Source organism: Nilaparvata lugens, chromosome 4 (assembly GCF_014356525.2).
Source record: "Nilaparvata lugens isolate BPH chromosome 4, ASM1435652v1, whole genome shotgun sequence".
Taxonomy (NCBI): Eukaryota; Metazoa; Arthropoda; class Insecta; order Hemiptera; family Delphacidae; genus Nilaparvata; species Nilaparvata lugens.
The window spans coordinates 70,922,136-70,937,684 of NC_052507.1; the positions used below are offsets into that span (position 1 = coordinate 70,922,136).

Genomic DNA, 15,549 nt, shown 5'->3' on the forward strand with positions numbered 1-15,549 from the left:
AGCTGAAAATCAAGTGTTTTTCAAGATACAAGGAGTATTCTTAGCAGATGCTCAAGGAAATATGGGATAGAGCACTCTATAGAGCGCCCAGAGGGATTGTGAATGATACATTTTCTTAAACAGCCTTTTTATCAGGTAAGAGTTTGAAAAATCAAACATATTGGACTTTTTGTGCAGTTGATAAGTTGATATTGTGGTAATTATTCATATCGAATAAAAAAAACTAAGAAATTGTCGAAAAACCACAGATTTAAAACAGTTTTTTTCATTCAAACATATTGGAGGTAAACTTATTTGAAATGATTGAGACGGGTTTATAAAAGTTTAATTCAAGATATTCACAATACAATAATTCAATAATAAACATCAATATCTTATAGTATAATATAATTAGCTATATAATACATAGATATTTATCATGTTGAGGTATTTGGGACACTTATTCTGGAATTGTCTCAAGATAAATATTGTCTTCTGAAAAATCACATCAGAATCGATACAATATTTTTGATTGAACGTCTGATTTACAATGTTTCAAAGTTGTATTATACGTTCAATAAACATCAAGCCTTTCAAACTAAGAACTATGTATGACAAATACTTGGTATAATTTGAAAAACAATCTCTCAAAGCTTAGAATATTAATATATTTGATTAATAGTTACATAAAAATTAATAATAAGATAACTATCACTCACAATACATTCACATGTTTTATTTAAACCTATATATCACTAGAATTATTGGTATCTTCTAATGTTATTTCTCATAAAAAAGGCCTAGAATATATAGTTTCAACTTAGTGACCATCTATTTTCAAATAAATTACGATGCTAATACAAAACTTCTCAAATCCTAATTGGATGGAGAGAGCAAATTTCAAAATTGTGTCTACTTGGGATCGCCAGGATCACTAGAAAACTACTCTATCTAAGCAACAATATTTTTAGATGATGTACACTGTAGTATGTTATACGGTAGGTTATAATATCAATATAGGAGAAACAAGGAAATTAATATGGGTTATACATCAATGTAGGAGAAATCTACACATACATGTACTGAAACACAGTTTCTTAGGAAAATTATCTTCAACTGGTTTCAGCTTGCAATTTTCTAGAACATTGCAGACGTATAGAATGAATCACCTTCTATACGGTAGGTATATACGGTAGGTTATAATATGAATGTAGGAGAAACAATAAAATTAATATAGGTTATACATCAATGTAGGAGAAATCTACACATACATGTACTGAAACACAGTTTCTTAGAAAAATTATCTTCAACTGGTTTCAGCTTGCAAATTTCTAGAACATTGCAGACGTATAGAATGAATCACCTTTTATTGTATTCAATCTATGAGACTTCCGTTAAAGAAGGAATATTTGTGATTATTATTTGCAGATATTTTGAATTCATTCCCGGGAGCCTATTGAGTCTCTAGAAGTACAATGAAAGAAACTCAATCGAAATGAATAGAGGAGCTCCTAGTGAAAGGAGTCTATTGTAATGGCCAAGTCCTGTCTACTGAAGACTTCATCAAACTGAGTTAGAATTCAAATTAAACTTAAATATGATACAAATTATCACAAATAATATTATGATGAATGAGGTGATCTAACCATCCACACAGTACAGTATAGTACAAGAATAACAATATGTACAAGAAACTCATTCATTCAAATATTATTATAAGAATAATGTGAACAGCTTAGAGTCCTGTTCCTATTACAACAAATCTCTCAACGTGTAAACTTTTCCCAATGCCTAGCTTTTAAAACAGATCGATCGCGACTATTTCTCGGTATACATTTGTTGTAATGGTAACATCATAATATTTAGTAGCTCTACTTCAATAAATGAGTATATAAAATACTACGCTACTGGTTGAGGGTGCTAATAAGGGGCAGTTCCTATTACCACAATCATATTAAAAAATTAGTTGCAAGAAAGATGAAAGTATGAGAACATCAAATAGGATAATAAAATTGTAACATGGTGTGGTATGAATTGGTGGCAATAGAAACAGACCCTTAGGTAAACCTTAAGTTACTATGCAACCAGGTTATATAGTTACTGTAGGTAGACCTACATGAATTACACTGGCATAACGTTAAAACTAACTACCGTATCTATGAACTCTCTATATTATGCCGTATTTATAAATTATACTGAAGAACCTTCTTAGCCAAGCAAGCTTTGGTTGCCTAGCAACCAGCTACCAGAATTTTTATAATCAGGTTCTAATCACAGTGCTCATGTTATTGATTGTTATGCAATTGGACTGTGCTTGGCTAAGAAAGTCTTTAAGAGTTATTCATTAATACAGTCCTGTATTTTTTATTCTGGATTGGGCCAAGCGAAATCATCTTTGAAACAAAGGAAGGTCGGAAACAGAATTGGAACAGAGAAACAGAGTAACTGAAACAAAGAAATCAAGTTTCTAAACCAAAGTCTCTGAGGCAAAGAAACAGTGTTTCCAAAACAGAGAAACAGTTCCATGGAAAAGAGAAACAAACTGTATTAGAGGGAAACAAAGGAACAAAGTTATTGGAACAGAGAAACAACATTTCTGGAAAAAATTAACCAAATTCCTAAACCAAAGTCTCTGAAGCAGAGAAACAGTGTTTCTAAAACAGAGAAACAGTTTCTGCAACAAAGAAACAGAGTTTTTAGAACAGATGAGCCAATTATTTTCTCTGTTACATGGTTTATCATCAGCTGATTGGATGGACTTGTTGATCTCGATTGGTACAGCCCAGCTAAAATACACTTGGCTAAGTAATTTGAAAATCAACTTAAAATTTGTTCATTTTAATGATTTCAATCTGTTTCTAGTTCACTCTCATTGAACTACATAAAGCTGGTCGGTAGATGAATCCATCCATCTATCTTGAGCTGGATCGGCTCCGATTGACCAGCCTGATGAATGAATGATGTATCAGTCGATGAATGAAGGATGAACGTTGAGTCATCACGAGCTGTGCTGCTTCTTGTTCAAGTAGGACCGGAAGTAGAACTGCGTGAAGAGGTAGAGGAAAACGAAACCGTTGGCTATGATGTAGTAGGTCAGTTTCCTGGGCATCTCACAGTTGAAAACTGTCAGACAGGTGAAGAGGCAGATGATGAAGATGAATTGAGCCTGGAAAAATCAAATCGAAAATTGATTATTGGTGATCGATATTATTCAATTGGTAAATTTAATCAGTGATCAAATTTTTTGATGATCAAAAAATAAATGATACAGGGATTTAATTGGTGCAAATATTATAGAAAAATATGAAAACATGACATTAGTTACAAAGATGAATTGGATATTGAGAAGAAAATAGGAAAGTTCCAAATGATATGTGGAAATATCAGCAGGACTTTGGGTAAAAAGCTAGAACAGATACAATTATGAAATTTTATAAGGTAATGGCCGCTCCAGTCCTCCTCTATGGTAATGAATCATGGGTTACTACGAAGCCACTTGAAAGTAGAGTGCAGGCAGCCGAGATGAGATTTCTCCGAAGAACCAAGGGATGTGACAGAAGAGATCATTTCAGGAATGAAGAAATTAGGAGAGAATTGAAAATCTGCAGAATGAATGAAAGAGTTACGGAGAATCGGCATCAATGGAGGGAGTATGTTCAAAGAATTTCAGCTGAAAGAATACCATTCAAAGTCTATAATCATCAGCCAGTAGGCAAAAGAGATGTTGGCAGACCACGCAAGCGGTGGCAATAATAGGATTTTTCATGTTTATTTGAATAATTGGCTAGATGTGAGTCGGAACAGGTTAATGCCTAATCCTTGTTTGTAAGAAAAAGAAGAAGAAGAAGAATATGAAAACATATTTCTAGGGCACCCTCTGAGTGACACTCCTTTCAATTTATCAACCCTCTTCTCAATAGGTATAGTTAATCAAATCCCTGGGTGATCGAAAAAATTATTGATACAAAGATCCAATTCAGGAAAATACAGAAAACACATTAGAAAAGACATAGAAAACTTATGAGGTCAAAAAGATGGAAAAATCGGAGCTGGAAGGATTTTATAAAGTATGTGACACCTTTGAGAGCTCTCGAAGATATTGTAAAAATGTTACCGATGAAACTTGTAGGCTAATTTATAAGCTATAATTTTGTATTCCAATGAAATTTTGGAAAGACGCATATTGTTCGAGATATATATGCAAAAAACCAAAATATGGTACTTTCAAACAACCCCCACCCTCTTAGCACGAGGTGTAGGGGCGAGAAATTATTGATATATCCACCCCCTCACTATCCCTAAAAGAGCTGCGGGGTCAAAAAATGTGTTTCTAAACTTTTCCCTCTAAAATCATTCGTTGACTGGACTATAACTCGTTTCTACTTGAACCGGTGAATGTTCATTCTGATGTCAATACACATTTCGAAAAAGTCTGGAGAATAATGTAGAGTCTGCAAAATAATGAGCGAGATTTACGTTCAATTATGACGTTATTAACTTTTCCAAAGGAAGCCATATAAATTCGTTCTTTGTTGAAGCGAGTTGTTCAAGGATTCAATTGAATCCATCTAGTTATCTTTAAGATTATTCATAATACACTCATGTTGCTCCTGTGTGGGAGAATAAGTCGAGGATCTAAACAAATACAGTTGAAGTTAATGAGGAGTTTAAAGAGAACGTTAATACTACTCAACAATCATGATCTTGGAGTTGAATAACGATGCTGGAAATTTAAGTCATTTTAGATAATGAGAAATCGCTCTCAGGCAATCTCAGAGATATCAAATCATCACAAAATGTTATCGTGCAGGCAAATAAGCCCTCATTAGTGAATGATTCATGCTTCGCAATAGAGGATTTGTAAGGATTCCTTCAAAAGATTTGAATTCGAATTCTGGAAAATGATTCAAGGCGAGATTGCTTGAAAAAGTCAGATTTTTTATAGAGGTCAATCATTAGGAAGATAATATTGAATGAAGAATAAATTTATTATTAAATCTACTCAAGTATCTATTAAATCCACTCAAGTACTACTTCTAGGTATTGAGATTATCACCCATATTCTAATAAGTCCAGAATAATCTCCATTTTACAGAAGGAATAGCAGGAAAAATTGAAATTTCAACAATTACGAATAGCTTACAACTCCAGGATTTTTAAACTTACTTGATCAAGATGGGACTTGATCAGCTATAATGTAATGTATCAAATAGATAATTTATGAATATATTGAACTCAACTCGTACTCACAAAACTGATCAATTTTCAATTTTTAATATAACAACACATGGAAATTGCTGAGATATTGCAATTGGAATTGAATAGAAGACGCATTTATTCAAATGCTAATTAATATATAGCCTAATTATTATCTAATGAAAATCATAAATTCTCATCGAATTTCCATCTAGCTGTTAACCCTGTTATCAATGTCTGCAGTAGCAGAAGTCTTCGGGGTGATTTACAGCATTTATTTAGGATTTTCGTTGAATAATAATTATATATCAATTAGCATTTGAATAAATGCATCCTCTATTTAATTCCATCTGTAAAATGGTTGGCAGCTATGGCTTCGTATGAAATGAGCGTAATTATATATTGCAATTATTCAAATGCTGATAAATTAATAATTATTATTATCTATCCAATATAAGTTTCAAGGGTGATGCATGATGATTGAAGATGCAAGATTATTGGACCTACAGCTTCAGGTGGGTTCCTAAACACCGTGGAACAAATTGGGTGGATAGAATAGAAGACGGATAAGTGTTACTTAGTGCAATTACAATCCACAAGAAGACAATGTAACAAATCATGCACTACAAAAATGAACAGAAGATTCCAGATGCTCATTCCTGATGATAATATCATGATGACTGTTATTTTTTATACTTTCTCAATTCGAGAGCTTTAAATTGTTTGTGAATATACCTTCTTTATGAACTAAATAATTATACAACGAAAGGCGCTATCATCAAATTAATGTCACCTGTTTATGACTTTTCAATTTATCAGTCTCCATTCTCCTTCTCTCATTGAGGAACATAGAAATAGAAAAGAATTGTTTTTTCACGACGGAACCTACTCTACTAATATGAGCAGAAGTTCGAGTAGTAGTTCGAGCAAAAGTCTTCAAATAGCCTGTATGGTACTACTCTGAAAATTTATTTTATAATGAACTATAATGAAATTTATACCTAATTTGTTTCAATGAATGTGAATTTAAATAAACAACCACTCAGAAATAAATCATTTATAAATTAATTGTTATATGTATAATTTACTCACAAGTTGCAGTTTGGTGATGTATTTCTTCCACCACAGATAAGGCTGGATGGCCGGCCCAAGAGCGGCCAGGAAGTAATAGCTGTACATGGCCACGTGAACTCCAGAGTTTATCAGACCAATAAGTCCCGCTTGTTCTCCTGTAATTGATAAAAATATATTCATTTATTCAATCCATCATAATGAGTGGATTTTTTCATGACTCCACATTCAATACATTCATTCCCTCAATCCATTAAAATAAGTGGTTTCTATAATTCAAGTAAACATTGTCCAATACCAGGAGAATTATCATATTTCAATCAATTAATTTCGAATATTGGTTTATTCAGACTCAGAGAGCGCATCCAGTCATTCAAAAGGAGAGAATTTGATGTAAAAATATTCTTTTTCTAAGAGTGATGTCCAGATGAGTTCTAAACTTATTTATCTATATATTTATTTATTTTTCTATTTATTTATTCATTTATGTATGTATTTATTTATTTATCTATCCATCTATCTATTCATTTATTTATTCATCTATTTATTCAATCATTCATAATCACACAACTTAAAGAAAAGTACCACAGACATACTCCCAAAACGGTTCCAATTCTAATTTACACAACAGTCCAAATTAATGTAGTTGGGTTATGTTTCACTTCAACATTCTTCAATTAGGCTACACACTCAATTTTCAATTAAAAAAACACAAAAATCATTTTTAAATTTAAAAAAACCTCTAAATTGAATTTCATTAATAACAAATAATTGGAAAATTCTAAACTTTGAAAACAATTATAAAATTTTGAGACCGAAAAGACAAACACATACAATTAGTATACACATACTGTTTGTTTGTTTGTTTATGGGGAGGTTGATGATGAGAGGTTTGTGTTATAGTTTACAGGAACGTTTGAAATCCCGGGAAATTTACATTGGCAGTTCGATGTTATTGAATCAGCATAATTATGAGGTGTTTTCTATTCTAACCCGAATTATTGGAGGAAACTCTTGTTTTTGTGATAGTTGTCTAGTAAAAGACTACTCAGATCACAAATTTTACAGTCCTGGGATCTGTTCCATGAGAATCTGAGAGCCCAGCTCGTACAAGGATAATCTATCTCTCACAAAGATTGCGTAGCGAGCTATGTTCAGTCAGCTGCGATGGTTTTATAATATCACACAAGTATATCCGAATCTTTTTATCAGGAGCCCCAAATTCTATGATGCAGACCCTAAATGGACAAAATATCGTTCGCTCTCATTATCATGTAGAATGTTATAATTTCTCATAAACAATTCAATAATAATTATTGATGAATAATGATTGATTGACTTATGAATTATTCATAAAGAGAAGCTTAAGGTGCGTACAGATTTACGCGCCGCGAACATGAGCAATTCACTTTTAATCAGCTGATGCCAAGCTTTTTATATCTGTATCTTACCGTTTCTGTAAAGATACAGATATAGTCAGCTTATTGAAAGTGAATTGCTCATGTTCGCGGCGCGTATATTTGTACGCACCTTAAGATTTCCTTCCATCATGGAAATTCATATCCATCGACTTATAAATTCATAGTTATACTTTGTGAGTTCTTTGGTACCACAAAGATGTCAAATTATCAATCAATAACTTGATAAGATGTAACTAGCCTAGATGAAAACTATTCTATCATATTCCAATTGCTAGACTCAAGTGTATAGATGAAAACTATATTCACGTAAAATCTGAACGAATCATTTCCTCAATGAGATTTTCTGCTTGAGATTATTACCTCTTCAAGTTAAAAGCGTAAATGGTGGAATTTTCCGTTTTATCTTTTTAAATCTGGAAATTGCCGCTCATAAATACAACTTGAATACTGTAATTTGAAAGGATTCTTATAATCATTAGAACCATTGCATCAAAATGAATCACTTCTTGATGCAAGCAAACAGTTTCAAGCAATTCTCAGCTCAATCTTGCTCGATTAGAATGCAGCATAATGCGGAGTCCGTGCTTCAAACCATCGTAATTTCTGGAATATTTTCACTCGTGAGGAAAAGTGTTTCGGTTTCAATCACTTGTCTAGAAATAAACTACTGTATTACAGTACAATGAAATCCACTTCAAACTGTTGGCATTCCTCCTATATAGCAAGGATGCTACCCATTCAAACATTTTTAAAGTATGAGTTGAGTCACTACAGCTTAGTTCATTCTGGATATCGTGACTGCGGCTTTATAAACGCTTATTATTAGCATCTTGAGAAATTACCAAAATTGTCTTAGTTAATCTTTTGGTCTCGGATCTTTTGATTTTGCCTGATTTAAAATCTATTGCCTCTCTGTTTACACAAGTTACCTAATGAAGTACTTAACGATATGAAATAAATTCACATAATATATTATGATAATGATTTTGAAAAGTAGGCTACTGTGAGAATTCATAGAATTTGAAAATGAGATATCCACACATCTACAAAGAACTGAGTTTCTTCTCTATCCTAGAGTTCTTCAAGAAAAAGTAGCTTGATATGTATAAAATATATGATATATACATAATATATCATGATAATGATTTTGAAAAGTGAGCTACTGTGAGAATTCATAGTATTTGAAAATTGGATATTCACACATCTACAAAGAACTGAGTTTCTTCTCTATAGAGTTCGTCAAGAAAAAGTTGTTTTAGAACATCCTATGATAAGCAACTCTCTATGGCTGATTAAACGTATGTTCTGATGATGAATGAAACTTGAATTTTGTAAGTTTTGATGTACTCCACACATTTCAGTGTGATATTAAATCATTCTCACATTGATACATCAACTAATAACCAACCCTCATTTAATATTCCTCCCTACATGATTCTTGAATGGCTTACTTCTTTTCAATTGGAGGCTGAGTTAACATTTACATTATATTTAGTTGGAGAATGGTTTATTTTAGGCTCTCTAATACAATTCTAACTTTCTTCAACATATTGACTTCAATATAAAATATCAACTTCAATCCAAAATTTCTTTTTAAAAAATTATGATTCTATGATTTCTTCTCAATTATTGGAGTTCGAGTTAACATTAAAATTTAGTTGAAATATAATTCATTATCTCCTTACCTCTGATGTATTTGAGATACGCCCATGTGGAGACCAACATCATACTATGATGATAAACATGGAGAAACGACACATGTGATTGTTTTTTCCTTAGAACGAAGAAAATCTGCAACATAAATTGAGAAAGAGTTGATGAAAAGAGAACTAATAAAAGATCTGCGACTTGAATATTCTCACAAGTATAGGAGAATTATCGATGTTCCCCTGATCACCTCTACATGGATTGTGTAGATAATATTATGATGAAGATACACAGGATTCATCTTCATTTTATATTTGTTCAGATCAAGGTTCTCAAAAGATTACAAGTAACAAGCTCGTCTATTGATGATTGTCATGGAGAAACAAAACATGTTATTGCTTTCCCTTGAAACGAAGAGAATCTGCAAAATCAATGTAAGACAGAATGAAAACAGAATAAGACAACGTATCAAGCTTGAAAATATGTGAGATATGTTTAGAAAAGTTAGTTGAAACTATTTTCCAGTTGTGTGACAAGAATATTCTATTATAAATATTGATGGAGATAGATAAATAGAACATAGTTTTAATGGTGAATAAAAGATTTTAGGTTCAGCTCGACATATCAGTATAATACTGATATAGTATTATTCAGTATAATACTGAATATCAGTATAATCTTATGAATCGAAAATTTAAGATTCAGCTCGACAGATATCAGTATAATATAGGTTATACTGGATTTTTCATTTTAATAAAAAAATATAACATGTTGTGATGGAATAATTTAAAAGGGTACTGAAATTTATATTTTTTATATTAAAAGTAGCCTTTAAGAAAAAAGACAATAAAATGGATTTTTATTCTCTATCCTTATAAAAAGAATGATTCTCAATAGGTGTATTATTTTTGCATCTCACCATATCGTACAAGAACCATTCAGTTTGGATCACCGCGGGCATTTCATTTTTCAGATTGTGAAAGACAGTAATTTGCTAGGAACTGGACGGTCGATAGAGCTCAGAAACCGGCCTTAACTGACTTATACTAATCATAAGTCACGAATGTATTCGCCATCTTATTTGGCATTTGATTGCTGGTGCTCTTCTGGAACTCCTGGAACTCCTTGATTAGTAGAAGAATAGATTCGTTTTCAAAATATCTTATTTCCACCTGAATAACTCCATGCAAACCCAGTAACTCGACATAATAGAAAGATGAAACCCAATAACTCTTGTTAGATTATAATTTACAACCAATCATTGTTGATTCCACAACATTCAAATTGATTCTCCATTATCAAATACGAGATAAAAAAGAATTCATAACACGATATCTTCATAATGAGCAATTTATACTTATGTATTTTGTAGCTAAAGTCTATCTCTCTCGAACATTCTATGATTATCACTAAATTTTAAATATCTCTGAGTATAATTTTCTAAATATTTTTCAGAATATCAACTCACCGTATCCAGTAAATCAGCTAGTTTTGAGAAGAAGTAATACCATGCGGCTTGGAAGAGCTGTAAAATAGAAGAGGTAAATTAGGTTGAATTTCTCAACAGTTGGATTTTAATGTTAATCATATTGATAGATACACTTTTTTTAAGTAGACAATAGAGGAGTAGACAGAATGAGCATTATAGTACAGCACATTCTTAACTTGATTATTGATTCTCGATTGATAGTTCTCTTGGGTATCATGATTCCAGAAACAACTTCCATTTATTGCTATTCTTTCATTCATAAAGTTTGTTGTAATTTATTCATTTTCTTTGAAATCGAATTGATATTGATTGATTGAATTTCATAAACATCATACTCAACTGGGCTAGACATTTGTTATTTTATATTGGCAACTACTTGTATCATATTATTGAATTATTATAATGTTCGTTATTTGATTTGAAAGTATCTTCTTGTGATGAGATAAATTATTGACGATTGTAGTGATAATGGAGAATAGATTATTGGAAACTTTGGAAATCAATGAATGAATTAGTGAATCGTAAACTATAGAAAGTAGCCTTTGCAATCTATCAAACTGAAACATTACATACGTCTCAATCAATATTTTTCCATGATATTTCAAAAACTCAATAGACTTATAGCTACTGACCACATTATACGTGAGGATATCAAGACACTCAACAAAATTTTTGAATAAACTCGTGACTACACGCTCGATAATATATTCTCTGATCAAATCATATGCGAAAGTTCAAGGATGGGCAGCCATAATAACCAAGTGCGTGAACGGTTTTGTTCTTTGATCAACGCATTCTCAAACATCACAATCATTATACTCACATTCTGGTTTTTCTTTCTAGTAGCCTATTCCTCCATCTGAGATTCCAATAGAATACGTTGTCAAAATATTTTACGAATTGGATCCAATGATCAAATTAGATTGATTTAGATTAAATTAGATCAGTCAACATCAACATTTTATCAAAATTTTAGAGAAATAGTAAAGGCTCAGCCTAGGTTTTCATCCAATGTCATAATTTTATTATGATTATTGTGTTTTATATTATGAATGAATGAATGAAAGATAAACATGGGAAACCCCATTTTCCAAGGTACAACTAAGGGAAGGTTCATATTGGAATTTTCTTCATCCAGCCAGCCTATCAACAAAGATTCGTTATTTAAACTTTTAAATGATTTCTCTGAATAGTGCTCCTGAGAATTGAAATTAGAATATTGATTTTTTTGGGAGCGATTTGACTCAGTGGTCGCGCGGATAAGCTATCGCTTAGATGGATTAAGAATTGTGCGCCTGCTATTCCCGTTGGAAGGGTGACCGCATGAGCCAACGCCTTTGAATTTTATTCATGAGTTCTAAATTCGCTTACCGGTGGTTCAGAAGCTACCTAAACCTGATACTGTGGGTTCTTTCATCTCTTATTATCATCTGCCTCATTACCCACGCACAAGCCTAGATTTCATGTTGGATGACCCTCATAAAAAAAATGAATCTATATTATATAAAAGCGGAATGGCACTCACTCACTCACTCGCAGAACTAGAACTAGAAATCTACCGGACCAAAATCGTTCAAATTTGGTAGGTATGTTCAGTTGGCCCTTTAGAGGCGCACTAAGAACGGATTTGGAAAAATCTCCAAAGATACGCCCAAAATCTGCGTTTTTCAACGTTTTCTCAGCTTTATCGAGAACTTATGAACAGAAAATGTTCAAATTTAGTACAGATAAGCTCAGCTAGGGTGTAATAATTTTGTGTTAGAAGGAATTCGCAATAACGTCAAAGATACGCCCAAAATTAGTGTTTTTTTACGTATGGTTGATTGAATTCAGCGAGGAAGTACTTTGACTTTTAAAAGATACGCTTAAAATTAGTGTTTTTTACGTATTGTTGATTGAATCGAGCGAGGAAGAACTTTGACTTTCTGATGGAATGAAGCATGCTCAAATGAAAAATTGATATAATTTTCGGACGATCCAGTCCGGGTCCAAGAGGCGGTGCCCCCTCGCTAGACGTCTATGGCGAGCGAAGCGAGCCTGACGGCTAGTAAATGAATGAAATAATAATAAGAATAATAATAGAAAAATGAAAATGGAAATATTCTCAATGAGGAGAGTTAGGACATCTTTACTTCTCAGGTTAGTTTCTTTTTGTAATGCGAATTGCAGTGGTTACAAGGCAAACTTTTAGACACACTTTCCAAACCGTCATCATTAGTTGCATGAGATGTATTGAGTATTTGTTATTTTGTATGTATTGTATCATTGTATTTGAGTATGTATTTCAAGCGTGTATTTTAAGATGTATTTTAAGCATGTATTTTATATCAGGGAATGCTGACTCTTCAAAGTCAATCTCACAATAGTGAGGCTATTATAGGCCAATGTTTCCGAACACTATCCAGTCATTTAGGTGGTTCACAATAGTTTCAAGGGAGTCAACAAGTAGTTGGAATGGCATGGCCGGTTTCAGCTGTCCATAAAAGAGGATCCGCTCGGTTTGGATGTTTAGAGGCAAATGGTCTCATTCGCTGACCGTTTAACACCCTCCTCTACATGTATACATGCAGTTCTACATATATATAGTATGTATACAACCACATGTATAGTAGATCTATACAACGTGTTCTACGTATAATTCTATGGCTCTATTATGTTTGCCGAACCACCAGTGATGCAGTGATGAAGCCAACGGACTGACACGCGGTCCACAATCATAATTTTGTGAAGCTGTGGAATTTGAGCGAACTATATTATTCTAGAATAATGGAGCTAGAGACGCATGCAACTATGCAAATTGACTGCAACGCGGCATGCTAATTTTGTCTGGATCGGTTGTGTTTTCCAAAAGAGAACAATATTATTACTACTTGTTGACTGGTGTAGTTTGCCTTCATGAATACAATGATGAGTGGAATAGTAGATGGGATAAGCATTGCTGGCTGTCACCCAACGTTAAGTTGGCTGTTTGTGAGTAGTTTCATGAACACTGAAGGATGAAGTAGCTTGCTATAATTTTATGATCACAGTTTGATTCCTGTGAGTAGTTTTCTGTGTTTAGTAGTTTTATCAACTCTGAAGAATGAAGGAGCTTGCTAAATGATTATAGGGTATGATTCAAATATATTGGCTGTAAATCTATTCATTCATTCATTATTAAAGAATTGTTGGTATTCTAAACTTCATTTGTTTATGAGTAGTTCTATCAACACTGGAGGAACTTGCTCTGGGATTACGATAGGATTCAAATACAGAGTGATTCACGTAAGGTAAAACAGTAGGTAACTTGTTAACCGTTCATTTTACAGAGAACTTTGAATTCGCAACTTCCCTTATTATTTTGTGAAATTTTATGACAAGCCATATTAAATTGAAAATTTGGCCGCAATCTTCCAAAATGGAGGATAACTTCATTTTTTAAATGGTGTCCCCCCTTTTTTATGATACTTTTGGATTCTACATAGCATTTTAAGACATATTTACTCTTGTCATTTTGTTTGCTATACTTGACCGTTTAGGATGTACAGCCATAATAAGCCAGTAAAGCAATATCCATATATGATTATGTGTGGCTTATTATGGCTGTACATCCTAGACGGTTTGGTTTATCGAAAAAAATGACAAGAGTAAAAATGTCTTCGAATTTTAAGTAGAATCCAAAAACTACATAAAAAAATGGGGGTTGCCATTCAAATAAATAAAATTGTCCTCCATTTTGGAAGATGGCGGCCAAATTCTGAATTTAAAATGGCATGTCGTAAAATGTCACAAAAAATTGAAGTTGCACATTTAAAGTTCTCTGTAAAATGAATGGTTAACAAGTTACCTATTGTTACACCTTATGTGAATCACTCTGTAGCCTATATTGGCTGTAAGTTGTCACAATATTTTGATGAATAACAATAATGAAAAATGAATAACAATAATGAATAATGAATAACAACTATGCTTCCCATTCAACCACTGGTAACAGCTTCTATTGAATATCTCAGCAAGTTACAGGAGAAACCAGTGTGCGTGAGTTATGTACTCTTTGATGCCAAGTTGATTAAATCACATTGTGATCCTCTGCCAAGTAGAATCATTGTAATCCTGTTGCACTTGGAATATAATATAGACTCTTTCATGAATTTACAGTAGTACACTTGAGATTGAGTTATATCTTGAAATTTATAGTATATGAATTTTCGAATTAAAGCGAACAGCATAACATTATCAAGTATTGAAAAAGCAAAGTGGAATTTTACGCAATTTGCTTCAAGTTTTATAATCTAGGTGCATTCCTTGTTTCTCACCAAGTTTACTAGATGAATTGAATCGTTCGATGATGCATAAATGAGTCTAGATATCTTTGGAAAGTTCTAGAATAATTGTCGTTCATATTAAGATTTTCATGACTGTTGAGGATGACGTGTGAATATCTGATCAGTTTCTACTATGATAGAAAATAATACATTATTTTGAGATTCAAGAGTCCACTCATTGTAAAGGAAAAAAATCCATCATTACTGATGGAGTGGTTTAACCAAACGTCATAATTCCAATGCAATTACAATTCACTACAATCATAAGAAAAGCATATTTTCATGATCGAAATTCACAATGAAATTTCTGGTACTAGTGTATTCTGCGTCATAATTCATCTTCAACGTTAGCGTTAGCATCAACTCACGGGAATATGAAGCCCAATCATACACAATTGTAGATTATACTTTCTTAGCCTAATCTCATTCTTGTGTGATTGTG

At 32.7% G+C, this 15,549-nt stretch overlaps 1 protein-coding gene across 2 annotated transcripts in view; it reads right to left on the bottom strand.

Moving 5' to 3' along the window:
* Nucleotides 1-308: 308 nt before the first annotated feature.
* The window catches only part of LOC111060849 (elongation of very long chain fatty acids protein AAEL008004), a 51,263-nt gene continuing 36,022 nt past the window's right edge, over nucleotides 309-15,549 (bottom strand). The window contains exons 5-8 of one of the 2 annotated variants that reach the window (XM_039426354.1): nucleotides 10,783-10,839; nucleotides 9,353-9,458; nucleotides 6,268-6,404; nucleotides 309-3,145 (exon numbers count right to left, since the gene is read on the bottom strand). In XM_039426354.1, the coding sequence (XP_039282288.1) occupies nucleotides 2,978-3,145; nucleotides 6,268-6,404; nucleotides 9,353-9,458; nucleotides 10,783-10,839 (468 nt within the window). In that variant the 3' untranslated portion in view covers nucleotides 309-2,977. The remainder of the gene's footprint in view (nucleotides 3,146-6,267; nucleotides 6,405-9,352; nucleotides 9,459-10,782; nucleotides 10,840-15,549) is intronic. The other variant, XM_039426355.1, reaches the window with a different exon arrangement.